The 16,502-nt window shown below is 46.6% G+C and overlaps 1 protein-coding gene across 4 annotated transcripts in view; it reads left to right on the forward strand.

The window, feature by feature from the left end:
* Positions 1-376: 376 nt before the first annotated feature.
* The window catches only part of Capn8 (calpain 8), an 87,224-nt gene continuing 71,098 nt past the window's right edge, over positions 377-16,502 (forward strand). For all 4 annotated transcript variants that reach the window (XM_004653240.2, XM_045157257.1, XM_045157261.1 and 1 more), the window contains exons 1-3: positions 377-456; positions 1,088-1,400; positions 10,241-10,310. In XM_004653240.2, coding sequence (XP_004653297.2) covers positions 1,164-1,400; positions 10,241-10,310 — 307 coding nt within the window. In that variant the 5' untranslated portion in view covers positions 377-456; positions 1,088-1,163. The remainder of the gene's footprint in view (positions 457-1,087; positions 1,401-10,240; positions 10,311-16,502) is intronic.

Here is a 16,502-nt window from a genome sequence, read left to right on the forward strand (position 1 = left end):
CCCTCCAAACCCCTGTATCTGGTGGCTGCTGGTCCTCATTCTTCTGCCCTGGCAAGGTCTCCAGCCTCATCCTCCCTCACTTCTTCTTTTTTTTTTTTTTTTTTTTTTTTTCTGTAACCAAATCTCCCACAGCCTCTTTCTTATAAGTCCACTTGTGCATTTAAGGTCAGAATTATCCCTCCATCTTGAGAACTTTAATTGGCAATTCTCTCTTCCCAAGGAAGGAAGCATTTACAAGTACCAGCGATTAGAGCCTCGTATCTCCGGAGTTCATTTTCTAGCTGACCACACACAGGCAAGTTCAACAGTTTCCGATGCAGCCCGCAACTTTAGGGCACAGGAAATTGGAGGCCAGAAGAGACATGACTAATTCAAGGTCACACAGCTTGCAACTCACCTCTGAGATCAGAACCAAGACTCGCGACCTGCAGGCTTCTTTCGGCCAGGCTCTGAGGAGTAATGCTGTCTGATGCTGACTAAATGTTTCTACGGGCTCTTCTATGAAAAAGTTCTACCCCCTGATTCTGCCAAATGATTCTAGGAGATGGAGGAGTGGGGGTCTCTGACTATCATTTGCCATTTTACAGATGAGAAAGTTAAGAGGGAAAGAGTTTAAAGAACTTATTCATGGTGACAGGCTTAATTACTTGTTCCACCCATAAGCAAAACAACCTTTAGTTGTCCTGCTATGAATCTACACTGTCAATCACCTTCTCTGATGTTTTGCCCTCCTAGAAAACAGGGGACCCATATTTTCTTTCGGGAAAGGGAACCCCCTCCAGCATCTTAATCTCTCCTAATGCCTTGATTAATTCTTGCTTCCATAAAGCATCTCACTTCAGCAGATAGGCCAATGTGAGGCAAGCAAAGCTTACAGAGAGCTGGGGATGTCTCAGGATAATTGTCCGGCATGGAGCGTGGAGGGTTCCCAGCATCCGCATGGTCTGTGGGAAGGAGGAGAAACTGAGAAGGGGAGGGTGGACTTATCTGCACCTTGGGTACATATTTGATCCTGCTTGTGACTCACATGTCTCAGGAGCAGGGCCTCAGATGTAATGTTTACTTGCCCCACCTCCCTGCCTTATAGCTCCCTCGTCAGCAGGGTCTGAGAGGACAGAGCATCGCAGCCTTCCTGTCCATCCCACGAAGCTCACAGCCTGCCCATGGCTGCCCTGGCGGCTGGAGTATCCAGGCAGCGTGCAGCTGCGGAAGGTCTTGGTTCCCACCAGAACGCTGTGAAGTACTTGGGCCAGGACTTCGAGACTCTGAGGAGACAGTGCTTAGACTCAGGGGTCCTGTTTAAAGACCCCGAGTTTCCAGCATGCCCATCAGCTTTGGGCTACAAAGATCTTGGACCAGGTTCCCCTCAAACGCAAGGCATCATCTGGAAACGACCCACGGTAAGAATGCGAGTTTGCCATGGAGTCCTGTCACTTCTGGTCAGGACTTGAAGTCACAGCTGTGGCTTGTTTGGAGCTCATCTGATTCTCCTTACATCTTCTAAAATTAGTTTTAGAAGAAGCAGTGAGGTATAGAGAGAGGAGCATACACAGGCTTTGGAACTGGAGTAGGGAGATCTGAATACTGGCTTAGCTGATGTTCCGGGCACATAATGTGTCTCCATGAGCCTCGGTTTTCTCATTTGGAAAATGAAGCAACTGGTGCTTTTTTTTTTTTTCCCTTCAGGGCTGTTAGGAGGGCCAGAGATAAATCTCAGTGTAGTGTCCAGAGTAAGAGGCCCAGATTCCATGGTACTTATTATTGTGTATAGCCCCCAGGCCAGCACACGTAGGAACAGACCGATGCTAGATAAGGTCAGCGCTGGATAAGCAATGACAGCATCATTGCTGAAGGGCACAGGGTTTGTGAAGGTCATGGATGGTCACTGTTTTACGGGCGCTCAGGAGTGGGGAGGAGACATGTGTCCTGGGTGCTTTCAGGCTCCGGGTGTCTTCCTCAAAGAACTGAAGAAAGGCACACACAAGTGGGAAAGCAGCAAGAAACTTTATTAAAACCAAAGCGACAGGAGAGCTTGAGTATGTTGCCAAAGGGACGGAAGGGGGCTGGGGTGGAGAGCACTCAGGGGCACCAGGAGGTGGTGGGCTGCTTCTTTGTATAGGATTTTTAAGGGAGGATGGACTAGTTGCTAGGGGCATACTTTGGGTGATCCTCTGGCTTGATTGACAGATTTGGGTTACATGTTTTCTCTATTGCACATGTTCCCTCCCATGATGCATTGATGCATCTGATTTTTATCATATCTATGCCCAGTGATACATACGCATAGGTGAGTAAATAGGATTTTAGCCTAAATGTTCATTTAAAGGGCACAGTTTGCCTACTGCACGTGCATTCAAAACCAGCTGGATGTCCCCTGCTGCTCTGATCCCAGATCTATCTAAGAACATATTTGAATAGGTACTGGTTATGAATAATGGTTACTAAGGGGAGCTAATTCCATAATCTGGCTATTGTGAATAGTGTTACAATACACCCCTGGGGGGGGGGAGAAGGTTATCTCTATTGTAAGCTGACTTTAATTATTTCTTTTTGACTATATACTCAGAAGTGCTCTAGCTGTTTCTGCTTGTTCTGCAGCTGCTGAGCAGAAGGTCTGCCTGGGTTCTTGTCCCAAGGGTTGGAAGACAAGTTAGTCTAGATGAAGGTCTCTAGGTTAGAATTGGCTTCCCGGGATGAGTTTTGGGTTGGTTATTTGAACTTCCAAGGCAGTTTTCCCCACTCACGTTAGGCAAGAGCGGTGGTCTACCCACCACGGCGGCAGGTGGCCACGCAGACCCACAATGCTCTCCACAGCTGCCCTTCTGCCTCCTCACTCACTGGCTTCCCCACCAGGCTGGTCGATGCCTAGCCCAGGCCCCCATGGTGCCCAGTGTGAGTGGACCTCAGGCAGCCTGGTCAACAGTCTTTTCTGCCTGCAGTATCTTTTCTTTTTTTTTTTTTTTTGCAATTAAGCAGTTTATTGATGTTAAGGAGAAATATGGTCTCAGGAGTAAAGAAACCTTGCCAGTTGTGCAGTAAGGACTCAAGTGAAGGGACACAGCGAGGGGCTGAATTGTTGGAAAGTTAGGATGAGGATGCGGCGGGGTATGTGTGTGGGGGGGGCGGGGATTAGCTTGGAACGTCCATTCTTTTACTAGCTGCTACCTCTTGGATTAATGACTTAGGTGTTTCCGTGGTTAACTGTGAGCCGCTCATGCGCAGTGGAGCGTGTCTGGGGAGCTTCAGCTAGTCAGGGGAAGACAAACGGACAAGGAGACAGCCGACAGGTCAGGATGTCAAGAGGGTCAGCTTTGGGTTCCCTGCCTGCCATCTATAAGATGAGCGATTGTCAGGTAACAACCTCTCTCCAAGACTCAGTTTCCCCAGCCACAGGGTGAAAACAATATGGTACTTATTGGGTTATTGGAAGCTTAAAGAAGAGAATGTGTGAATATGATGAGCTATTTTTAGATAGTATTCCATGACAGGATGTCCAGAGAGTAAAACACACATGTGAACCAAATGTTTGGGAACTTGGGGGAAGAAGTAGTGGCGTTTGAGTGTGGAATTGGGGCAGGAAAATCACTGTGGACAGGTGAGAAGGATTGGTGGAGAAAGGGGTCATGAAAAACTATGGAGAAGGCTCAGTTGTTCTAGAAGGCACTGGGCTGTGGAAGCACATTCCAAACAAGCGTTTTCAGAGGAAGGGCTCTTGTCCATTGTAACTGGAGCAGAGAAAACATGGTGGGAATCAGAGATGGAGCTAGAAATATCTGGTGGGCCAGATCCTGAAGGGTCAGAAGTGTGAGGCCGATCAATGTGACCCTAATTGATGGTGGTGAAGATGGCGGTATCCCTGGGCTTTGTGATGGGATGCAGCCACAGCTCCAGAAATGCCAAGCCGAGATTCATATACTGGCTAGTGCTGTCTTGGCTTCCTTACAGGAAATAAGAACTTATGTTCCCCTCTGCCTGACACAAGACATGGACATTTGTGTCATGGTGTGTGCTTCGTTTCTGTACTTGAGTGGTAGGAGACATTATTAGGAACCAACATAACTCCTATTTAAAATAGTCATTAAAAAATGGGGGCAGGTGCCGCCTACCTCTTTAAATCTCTGTGGTGGCCTGTTTACTTTGTATTTCTACTCTGAATTCCAATGGTGAGAACTTGTATGGTACATTTTGGGGATGTCCTGCTGAGATGTGATCTCCTTGTGAGATTGCTAAGCCAAGGACTTTCTGTGGTCCTTGAGAGATTCATCCTACACATCCATCATGACATTTTTTTTTTCCTCTCCTGAGTTGGGGCATTTTGAATTCCATCTTCTATTACCAAAGAGTAAGACAAATATTTTGCCTACTTACAGACCATTTAGTGCCACTCTGGAGTCAGCACTTTGAATAAGCAATATTTTTTTTTTATTTATTTGTTTGAGAGTGACAGACACAGAGAGAAAGACAGATAGAGGGAGAGAGAGAGAATGGGCGCGCCAGGGCTTCCAGCCGCTGCTAACGAACTCCAGACGCATGCGCCCCCTTGTGCATCTGGCTAACGTGGGACCTGGGGAACCGAGTCTCGAACCGGGGTCCTTAGGCTTCACAGGCAAGCACTTAACCACTAAGCCATCTCTCCAGCCCTGGAGTCAGCACTTTGAATGGCAGCCTTTTCCAACCATTCTCTCTTTGTGCCCCAATCTGAAATAGTAGCAGAGCTCATTATACCTATTTAGGTATGAGTCTAATGTGTTTCCACCACACCAACAGTGTGACAGAGTAATTGAGCAGACAGGCGTCAGCACATTCTGTACTTAGTAGCTGAAGTCATGAGTTCAAATGTATTCACTAAGAGACGCCTAGGAGGATGCAGAGATGGGGCCAGGACAGAAGGCTGAGGACCAGACCCAGAGCTCCTGGATCCGTGAGAAGAGTGTCAGAACCCACGAAGGAGAACTGAGCAGATGCACTCACAGATATGAAGCCCAAGAGCTAGTATGGAAACTATCAGCGAGGAGGGTCTTCAGAGGGTGTGAATGTCAGTGGCAGGGCTGGAGAGATGGCTTAGTGGTTAAGGTACTTGCCGGCAAAGCCAAAGGACCTCGGTTCGTATTCCCCAGGACCCACATAAGCCAGATGCTCAAGGTGGCACATTGCATCTGGAGTGCATTTGCAGTGCCTAGAAGCCTTCGTGTGCCGATTCTCTCTCTGTCTCTCTCTGCCGCTTTCTCTCTCTCAAATAAATAAAAAGAAAGAAAGAAAGTCAATGGTAGTGGGTAGTAAAGAGTGCCAGTAGAAAATACACTCATTCTGGGATTACTGGTGACCTCAGAGACCAGTTGCATGGAGCGGTGATGAAGTAGACAGATATTGGGGAGTAATGGATAGATGGATTTGTGTGTGTGTGTGTGTGTATGTGTGTGTGTGTATGTGTGTGTGTGTGTGTGTGTGTGTGTGTACATCATGTGCACGTGTGAGATGTGCACAGGTGTGAGGCCTGAAGGGACCTTAGGGTGTCTTCTTCTATTGCTCTTCTGTGTTGTGTCCTTGAGTCAGAGTTTCTTTTTTAATTTTTTTTTTGTTTATTTTTATTTATTTGAGAACAACAGAGAGAGAGAGAGAGAGAGAGAAAGAGAGAGAGAGAGAGAATGGGCACGCCAGGGCTTCCATCCACTGCAAACGAACTCCAGATGCGTGCACCCCCTTGTGCATCTGGCTAACGTGGGACCTGGGGAACCAAGCCTCGAACTGGGGTCCTTAGGCATCACAGGCAAGCGCTTAACCGCTAAGCCATCTCTCCAGCCCCCAACTTTTAGAATACACTCACGGCCTGGTGCCACTTCTCTCTTTCCATTGTCAACCAGCCATCACAAAAGACTGTGACAAACCAGAGCAACAACAACAGAAACTAAAGTTCCATCACTTGGAGACTTCCTAAATAATTACTGGCACTTCTAATGAAACTGAAAAATTCTATGTGTCCTAAGAAAAGATACAAAAGGCATATATGGTTGTGTGTGCGCGCGCGCCCATACACACACACACACACACACACACACACACACACACACACACACAGCTCTAGTTTGGATCTTGTCTGTCTCTGAAAGACCCATCTCTTAGCACTATTGGAATGTGGTGGAACCTTTAGCAGATCAGGCCTAGTGATGGAAGCTGTGCCACTGGGAGTATGTCCTTGAATGGGACATGAGGATCCTGGACTCTTCTATTTCTCTCTTTTCCCTCCCAGTTCCCATGACGTACACAGGCCTCGTCCATCACATACTCCCCCCACGATGTTCTGCCTTATCATAAGCTTCAAACACAGACCAACTGATCATAGCTCAAACTTCTGTCTGTGAATCCAAACAAGCTTTTCCTTCCCTTCCCTTCCCTTCCCTTCCCTTCCCTTCCCTTCCCTTCCCTTCCCTTCCCTTCCCTTCCCTTCCCTTCCCTTCCCTTCCCTTCCCTTCCCTTCCCTTCCCTTCCCTTCCCTTCCCATTCTTTTCCCTTGCCTTTCCTTATTCCTCTGTCTCTATTTTCCTTCCTCTCTTCCTCCTATCCTCCTTCCTTTACTTCCCTCCTTCCCTCTTTCTTTTTTCTTCCTTCCTTCCTCCTTCTCTTCTTTCTTCTTTTGTATGGTCTTTACAGCTAGCCTGAAAATTGTGATCCTCCTACCTCAGCCTCCTGAGTACCATAGGCTTAGGCCACTATGTGTGGCAATGTTTTTTCTTTTTAAGTTTATTAGCCCTGGTATTTTGTTATAGCAATGGGCAACACACACACCCATATGAAAATGTGCTTTGTATCAGAAGACAGCTTTGGGATAGATGTATAAGAAATGTTAACAGTAAAGAATCTGAAATGGAAGGAATTTTTGTTTATTCCATTATGTGTTTACTGTTGGAACTTTGCCCATGGCCAAGAATTAGCTTCTCATCAGAAATAATTAAATATTTAAAAAAATACTTAAAGGTGGGAAACTAGACAGAATGGGCCATTTCTCGCCATCGGGTAACCCATGCAGGATGGCAGGGCTGCCAGCAGTCAGAAGGCCCTGACCCATACAGTGGGATCTCAAAGCCCCGATCAATGTCGTTCTCTGTCTGGCCCTTGCGCTCAGCTCACCGTCTCGCTTCCTCGTCATTTCCGATGTGTCGTTTACTCGTGACCTTGGAGCAAGCAGTGGGTCTCACTCTGTCCCCGCCAGTCCTCATTGTACCCCTCAGCATGACCCCCTCTGATGGAAGGTCAGAGTGCCTTTGGCTCCTTGAGGTCCCACCCTTCTCTAACAATTTGTCTGGCAGCCATGCTGATTAGAGTGTCTTTGTGCCTCTCTCTGCTTCTTGTCCCTAAGCCTGACTTCCTAGCAGGTCCCATCATCCCCTCTGTGGCAAGCATTTCAGCCAGAACCCCTGTTGGGCACTCCTCATTTTTCTCCCTGTGTAGATGTAGTCTGTATTTCTTTACCTATTTATCTATTGATAAGTTTTAGACATGTATATAATATATATTTTTGAGCCAAGTCCAGCAGACAGACCTTTACACATTTTTTAAAAATTTTTATTTATTTATTTATTTATTTATTTGAGAGCGACAGACACAGAGAGAAAGACAGATAGAGGGAGAGAAAGAGAATGGGCGCGCCAGGGCTTCCAGCCTCTGCAAACGAACTCCAGACGCGTGCGCCCCCTTGTGCATCTGGCTAACGTGGGACCTGGGGAACCGAGCCTCGAACCGGGGTCCTTAGGCTTCACAGGCAAGCGCTTAACCGCTAAGCCATCTCTCCAGCCCCTTTACACATTTTTTTATTAAGAATTTTAATAATTATAGAAAATAACCCATGGTAGTTCCCTCCCTCCCTCCACTTCTCCCTTTACAATTCCACTCTCCCGCTCAGTCAGTCTCTCTGTTATTTTGATGTCATCGTCTTTTCCTTCTCTTATGAGGGTCTTCTGTAGGTAGTGTCAGGCACTGTGAGGTCATGGATATCCAGGCCATTTTGTCTGGATGAGCATGTTGTAAGGAGTCCTACCCTTCTTTTGGCTCTTACATTCTTTCTGCCACTTTTTCTGCAATGGACACTGAGCCTTGGAAGGTGTGATAGAGATGTTTCAGTGTTGAGCACTCCTCTGTCACTTCTTCCCAGCACCATGGTGCCTTCTGAGTCATCCCAAGGTCACTGCCATCTGAAAGAGAAACTTCTCTGACCAAAAGAGAGAGTAGCATTAATATATGGGTATGGACATTAAGAGAAGTACTTACTGGGCAGTTTGGTAAACATAGTATATACATTTAGCCAGACACCAGCAGATGTTACACCCATAGGGCTCATGACTAACCTTGTTGTATGTTTTCAGAATCAGGGATGTATTCCCTCCCATGGAGCAGGCCTCCAGTCCAATTAGAGAGTGGTTGGTTTCCACCATGACAGATGTGCCACTATTGCACCCATTGGCTCATTTGGCCTGGATGGCCAAATTTAAGGCTTTCAGTGTCTACTGTTGAGTATCTTTACTGGTGATTTCTCTCTCTCTCATTGAACTGCATGCAGTGTAGCTTTTTCTGGCTTTCTGTCAGCTGGTCTACATGGAAGCAGTTTTTAGCTCAGCTCCAGCTGGATTTCTCAGTGACTTTCCAGCCCAAGTATGTGGAATCGTCAGCAATAGGGTCTTACTGTCTATTCTTGGTGGGAAACCAAGAGCCTTGCAGACTGGCCTTTTTTAATGAGAGAGAGCAAAAGAGAGAGAGAGAGAAAAAGAGAGAGAATTGACATGTCAGGGCTTCCAGCCACAATAGAGCTCTAGACACATGCATCACCTTGTGCTCATGTGTGATTTTGCACATGCATTACCTTGTGTATCTGGCTTATGTGGGATCTGGTGAGTTGCATGGGTTCTTAGGCTTCGCAGGCAAGTGCCTTAACCATGAGGCCCTCTCTCCAGCCCTATATAATGCATTTTGATTATAATCCCCTCCCATTACCTTCTTTCTGTTTTACTCCCACTTCTTCTTCCCAACTGGTCCCTCTGCTGCTCCAATGTCTTTGTGTGTATGTTTCATTGAGTTTAATTAAGATTGCTCACATAAGCATGGGTGGGGGCTATTTACCGGAGCACAATACCACTTACCAGTGGTTATACCACGGAACACATGTCTCTCCTTCCCCCAGCAACCAGTTTAACTGCCAGTCACCCCTCAGGAAAGGTTGAGGACCTCAATTCACATTCTTTTAATATGCATCAGAATTTTTATTTTTTTCATAATGTCAGTTTGGTTCGCCCATGCAGACCAAAGGTACTTTGAGTCCAAATATTTTACGACTTCCTTTCTTTCTTAACTTCACCGCACTTCTCTCCCTCTCTTCCCTGTGTGCCATGGTGCACGGTACCTGGTGCAGAGGAGAGCACAGCAAACCCGTGCTGGGTAAACAAAGAATGGCTGGAAACAGGCCTCCTGTACTCTCTCTCAAGTCTACAGTGACACCCCTTGTGGGCACATGCCAGTTGGAGGGCAGCGGGAGGAAGTAGCGTGACTTTATGAGAGTTGAGTTTTCCCCTCTGGAAATGGCACCCCTGTGACCCCATTGGCGGCAGGATCTTATCACGCAGTCAACTCTTTAAGGAGTGCCCACGGGGTGTATTGCATTTGCCAAGCATCACTAATCAGTGCTCTGTGCAAATAAAGGCATTTTCTGAATGAGCAGGGCAATTTTTCATACTTTATTAGCTCAGCCTTGGCCTTTCTCCTCCCTCCCCACACAGTGAAGCCTTCCCACACCTACACAGTGTGCATACAAGTAGGGATACCGCTCATACCAGGGGCTCTGGGCCCAGCTTCTGCTTGTGGACCCCGAGCTGTGAGCCTCTGGCTTGACGGCCAGCCCAAGCAACCCAATCGTATGTGTGCACTAGAGAACCTCGTCCATGTCTAAATTCCACCCTTGGGCTGGAGAGATGGCTTAGCGGTTAAGCGCTTGCCTGTGAAGCCTAAGAACCCCGGTTCGAGGCTCGGTTCCCCAGGTCCCACGTTAGCCAGATGCACAAGGGGGCGCATGTGTCTGGAGTTCGTTTGCAGAGGCTGGAAGCCCTGGCGCGCCCATTCTCTCTCTCTTCCTCTATCTGTCTTTCTCTCTGTGTCTGTCGCTCTCAAATAAATAAATAAAATTAAAAAAAAAAAAACATTTTAAATTCCACCCTTACTTGTAACTCCTTTTTTTTTTTCTTCTCTCAATTACTTTCAGGAATTGTGCCCAAACCCTCAGTTTATTGTTGGTGGAGCCACGCGCACAGACATCTGCCAAGGCAATCTAGGTGAGTCACGGGGCGAGCCCTGTTTGTTTAGGGAGAGGGCAGGGGGGACGTAATGAGCAGGGTCTGACTAAGCTGCTAGACAGGACCAACCAAATGACACAAAATATTTGCCCATATGGGCTTCTAGTTTTGAGGCTTTATGCTTCACTGCAGCTCTGAGAACTACAGCTACCTTTTGGCTTCCCTCAGCAAGGTATTTTCTGCCAGCTAATTCAAATTGTTTCATGCTAGAATGATGGGCCAGGAGTGTAATCATAGAGCGGATAACCACGTTATGTGCTGTTTTCAGTAGCTGCCCAGAAATAGACTTGACTACTTATGGGATCATCCCCCATCACCCTTCTTTGATTATGAGCTGTCCTGGTAGACACTTCCCTCATTAGTAATAAAACAAGAATCTTATCTTTCTAGCCCAAAATTCCCTCACAGGCCTGGGAGTCTGGATTGAAGAACTGCTCCACTCGGCTGTCCGGGGACTCGGGGGTGCATGAGGGCCTAGCTTCAGTCCCCCAAGTGAACATCCCAGCTAAAGCTACAAGCCTGTCATTCCCTGGTCTCTGCGATTCCTTTCAAGTCAGGAAAGTTGTGTTCAGAGATAATTTCATCCTTGCTTTGTAAGCCTGAGCTTCTGCCCAGCGCACAAGAGGCCCTGGGTTCAACCCCCAGCACCCAAACAAACAGACAAAGAAGTTTGACAGAACACAGTAGGAATTCAGCCTGGCGGTTTACAAAGTTTGCATCTTTCGAAGGACAAATCTTTCAAGGCAGGTCCCAGCCATTAATTTGTACTTCAGCTCATCAAAGTTTAAATATACTGATGATATGTCTAGACTCTTGCCTGGCACGTTTTTATTGTCATTCAGAATCTCACCAGGGAGCAACTTTTATCTGAAGATGTACCATATTTTAAACAATTCTTTTTTGTTGTTGTTGTTGTGTTTTGGCTTTTTGAGGTAGGGTCTCACTCTAGCTGGACCTGGAATTCACTATGTAGCTCAGGGTGACTTCAGACTCACAGCAATCCTCCTACTTCTGCCATTAAATAATTCTTATTTATTTATTTGACAGAGAAAGAGGAAGAGAGAGAGAGAGAGAGAGAGATAGAATGGGCATGCCAGGGTCTCCAGCCACTGAAAATGAATCCCAGATGCATGTGCCCCCTTGTGCATCTGGCTAACATGGGTCCTGGGGAATTGAACCAGGGTCCTTTGACTTTGCAGGCAAGTGCCTTAACCGCTAAGCCATCCCTTCAGCCCAAACAATTCTTAATACAAATTAGGTATAGCTGTTGCCTTATTTATTAAAAAGAAAAATAAAGATTGGCCTTTTAGAATAGTGTGTCTCTGAGCCAGAGTGACTTTTTTTTTTCCATCTTGAGAGGATGTTCAAAGACACCTTTCTCAATGATGAACTGTACCATGGTTCCATCATGTAAATATTTCAAATCTTAAAAATATAGTTTTTTTTTTTCAAAAAGAAAGAAATGTAGGCTTTCTAGGATAACAAGTTAGTTTTGTAGAACTTCCTCCCTCCTGACTCACTGATAAGAGTTTCTGCGCTGAGTTCTATGGGACGACAGGCCTCTGTAGTAGACTGGCTAGGCTCCTAGGAGGCTTGGCATCTGGTAAATGGCTGCAAAATACAAGAGACAGGAGGCAAAACAGAGGCAGACCCTGCTTGATAAAAACAAGCAACACAGACAAAGACCTCAGCATCCGTACCAACTCCATGACCTTTTATTTCTTAGCATGCTTTCCCTCCCTCTGTCTCTTTTTTTCCCTTGTTCCAGCCAGGTAAGCCCTTTCTCTCCAGTCTGCTGGAGACCATCGTGATTTGGAAAATCGCAGGGCATTTTATTTTAAATGCTTCCCATGTTCTCTCCTCTAATGAATATAGCAAAGAGGCCTTGGCCAGAGCTCAGGCGGCGTGACCACAGAGTAGAGAACACATCGGGGTGCCACACATGAGTGCATGCACAGCTCCCAGGAACCCACAGACTGTGTCTCCCCAGTGCTGGGGTGAGGGCTTCCAAAGGGGTGGTATTCTGACCTCTGCATGTTCTGGGTGAGTGCGGACTCCCCTTTGCCTTCAAGCTAAGTGCTTAGCCTAATTTAGCACACATCCAGGCAAACACCACTGAATGTTTGCCTTTAATAGCTCCTTGTTAGAGCTGTTTTAACTTTGGGAAAGGCATTTAATGAGTGCTTTTTCATTGATTGACTCGGAGGGCTTGTCCTTTGATTAGTGTTCAGTCAGCAAGAAGATTTGGGGGCTTCCAGAAAGGGCCAGCGTGTTACCATGGAGAGCGTGCGCAGCGGATGGAGACTGAGGCTGGAAGCATAGGAAATGAACCCACCTGGGCCTCCCCTTGGCCCTCACATCAAAACAACGGGGACAGCCTCTGTGGTGGAGGGTTTCAGTGACGAAGCTGGATAGTGGCTGGTGGAGCGAATGCGTCAAAAGGACAGAGCCTGAGCTGTGTTCATCATGAACAGGTTCCTCAGCACGTGGAGAAGCAGGTGCCTTACATCTCACTTCAGTGGCTGTGTGGCCTGTGAGACCTGAACCAGGGCTGGGCTTGAACAGTGGATGGATTTGGACCAGAAAAAGAAGAGGTTTCTTACTGGACGCAGCCTGTGTTCCTCAAGACTAGCAGTGTGGGGTGTGGATTGGGGGTTGGGGGGCTGATATAACGCTTACTGACTTAGGGCAAGATATTGACTAGTGTTTGCTTCATGCTTTGTTGGCTTTTCTTTTTTTAATATTTTTGTGACAGATAGAGAAAGGGGGGAGGGAGAGAGAGAGAGAGTGAGAATGGGTGCATTAGGGCCTCCAGCCACTGCAAACGAACTCCAGATGCATGCACCATCTTATGCATCTTATGCTCACGTGAGTCCTGGGGAATCGATCCTTGAACGGGGGTCCTTAGGCTTTACAGGCAAGCGCTTAACCACTAAGCCATCTCTCCAGCCCCTTTGTTGGCTTTTCTGAATAGAGACACATGGACTTTCTAAGTTGCCCGTGTTGGCAAAGAACATAGCGCCTAACCCAGACCAGCCTTAAGACATGGACTTCCAGCTCCAGGCTTCCAAGGGCTGGGATTACAGGCACATATCACCAAGCCTGGCTGAAACAGACACCCTTCGCAGAGGTTTTCATGATTTATTATTTTGAGTAGAATTTAAAATGTGGGGCTACCTGCTCAGGACCTCTTTGAGTGTCATAGCTGGAGTTTTTCTGCTCTATTTCTATTTTCTGCTCTATGCTCTAAAAATAAAATTTTCATAACCTAAAAAGAAGTGAAACACAGAAATGTTCCATTGGCCCTTTAAAAGGTTCAGGTTATAATGTCCCATAGTAGTGCTTCACTTTGTGCTTTACAATGCTCCACTTTGACATTGTAATGTCCTGTGTGACATCACAATGCCCCACTGTGACATCACAATAACCCAGTGTGATATCACAGTGCCCTACTGTGACATCATGATGCCCTACTGTGACATCATGATGAACCACTGTGACATCATGATAACACACTGTGACACCATAATAACACATTGTGATATCATGATGCCAAGCTATGACATCACAATGCCCTGTTGTGACATCACAGCGACACACTTTGACATCACAATGACCCACTGTGACATCATGATGCCCTACTGTGACATCATAATAACCCATTGTGATATCATGATGCCATGCTATGACATCACAATGCCCTGTTATGACATCACAATGACTTATTGTGACATCATGATGCCCTACTGTCACATCTCAATGCCCTTCTCTCACGTCACAATGACCAACTATAACATCACCATACCCAAATATCACACTACAATGCCCCACTGTATGTCACAGTGCCCAACTGTGACAACACAAGACTCAGTATGACATCACACTGCTCCACTGTGACATCACGATATCCCACTCTGAGAGCACAATGCCTCATTGTGACATCACAATACTTCACCCGATTTTACAGTGCTAAACAAACTGCTCTCATAAAGACCCGCTGTCACATTGCATCGCAAAAATGACATCACAATGCCCTATTGTGATGCTCCTATGTCACATCACCATACCCTACTGTATGACACCCGACTGTGATGTCACATACAGGAATATCACACCACAAGGCCCACCACTGTGACACCACAATGTTCCAGTGTCACATCATAATGCCCCACTATGGCATCACAACGTTGTCCTACTGTGCCATCACAGTGCCCCATTGTGACATCACAGTGCCTAGCATGACTTTACAGGGCTCCACTGTGACATCACAGCGCCCTACTGTCACATCGCAATGTTCTTCTGTGATGTCACAGTGCCCCCTCTCATATCAGAATGCTCACTCTGGACTCACAGTGCTTCCTTCGCTACCCCATTGGGACCTTCCAATGTCACCTTACAATGCTCACTGTGATGTCCCAGTGCTCCACGTCCCATTGCAGAGCTCCACGTTCAATCCCAGTGCTCCACATCCTATTTCAGTGCTCCACGTCCCAAGCTCCTGTCTTTCAGGATTTTGACTGTCCCATCAGCATGACCACAGTGCTTCACTGAGGGGTGGGAAGGACTAACTGGCGGCATTGTGGGTGACTATGATTTTGGAAACAGCAGGACTGAAAGCATCTTTTGCCCTCCTTGGACTCATAGGCCACCTGAGGGGCTTCACTCCACAAGTGCAGAAGACCTTGGTCTCTTGAAAACGTATTTTGATGCTTGCTACTTTTAAGAGAAATAACATTTGTGTTTTAATAAAGATCGACTGGAACCTTCCAGAATGTAAAAAGAAGTTAAAGTGTTTTCTGACTAATATATGCTACAATATTTATCCAAATTCTAAGCCTATTGCTTAGTTTTCTTTCCTTCTATTGTCTTCCTCCTCCGTCTGTTTTCTTTCATGCTGGGAACAGCCCTAGGTCCTCGTGTGGGCGACCAGGGCTCTACCACTCAGCTTTGGTTTCTTTATTTGCTTTTCATCAGGGATGAGCTTTGCTACGAAGCGCTTGGAAAGTGTGGGAGTTTGTGGGTCTCTGCGCATCCCTCCCCATCGATTGCTCACTCGCCGTCTGGAGCTTGGTGTGTTTGTGCCCATGTGCTCTTCTCACCCACTTTTCTCTATTGATTGGATTTTATTTTGTTGCCTCTAGGGAACTGATGGCCTGTTCATCTTTGTTGTATTTATTGAATAGCGTAGTAGATTCTGTATTCCTGTTTTGGGAAGAGAACAAATAGAGCATTTCATATGAGTCTAAAGATAAACAAAGGACCAACAACAAGGACTTAAGCCCACTGTGCGCTGCCTGCTGTATGCATCCTTCACCCTGACTTTCCTCCAGGGTGGGTGCCTCCCCACGGAATGGGTGCTGGCACATGCCCTCGTCAGTAATTGGAAGTAGAGTCAGCATCCTGAAGCAATTTTCCAGACACTTTGGGATCGTCCTGCCAAGGACTCAGACGAAATAAATCAATTTGCTAGGACCAGATGCTTACTTTTTATTTTTAAAAGTTTTACCTTTATCTATCTGTTTGCAAGCAGAGAGATACAGACAGAAAGAGAGAGAGAGAGAGAGAGAGAGAGAGAGAGAGAAAGAGTGAGAATGGGTGCACTAAGGCCTCCAGCCACTGCAAACAAACTCCAGACGCATGCACCATTCTGTGCATCTGGTTTACATGGGTCCTGGGGAATCAAACATAGGTCCTTTGGCTTTTGCAGGCAAATGTCTTAACCGCTAAGCCATTTTCTCCAGTCCTCCAACCCATTATATAAAATGTTTTAAAAACATATTTTATCTTTCTTTATTATTTATTTAACAGAGAAAGGGCAGGGAGAGAGAGACCACCTTAACTGCTAAGCTATCCCTCCAGTCCACCAACCCAGATTTTTAATAACTTTCAAAAGAATTGGTTTTGGATAGTCCTGTTTTTAATTTTATATATTTAGGGACATTCTGCTGAGATTCGACCCTGGCTTCACTGAGCTGCCATGGAGGTCCTGGCATAGGCTAGGTGGAGGTCCCCCTTATAGGAGGGCCAGCCATCTTCTCCCGGGGTGGGGGGTGGATTTGTCAGGAGAATTTGTTCAGTGCACCAGATAAGGTCCTGATTATCCCTTGTGTCATAGGAGACATATCAGAGATGCGGGGGGGGGGGGTTCCCTTAGTCCCTGGGGAGACACTC

The sequence above is a fragment of the Jaculus jaculus genome, chromosome 1 (assembly GCF_020740685.1).
Source record: "Jaculus jaculus isolate mJacJac1 chromosome 1, mJacJac1.mat.Y.cur, whole genome shotgun sequence".
Classification (NCBI taxonomy): domain Eukaryota; kingdom Metazoa; phylum Chordata; class Mammalia; order Rodentia; family Dipodidae; genus Jaculus; species Jaculus jaculus.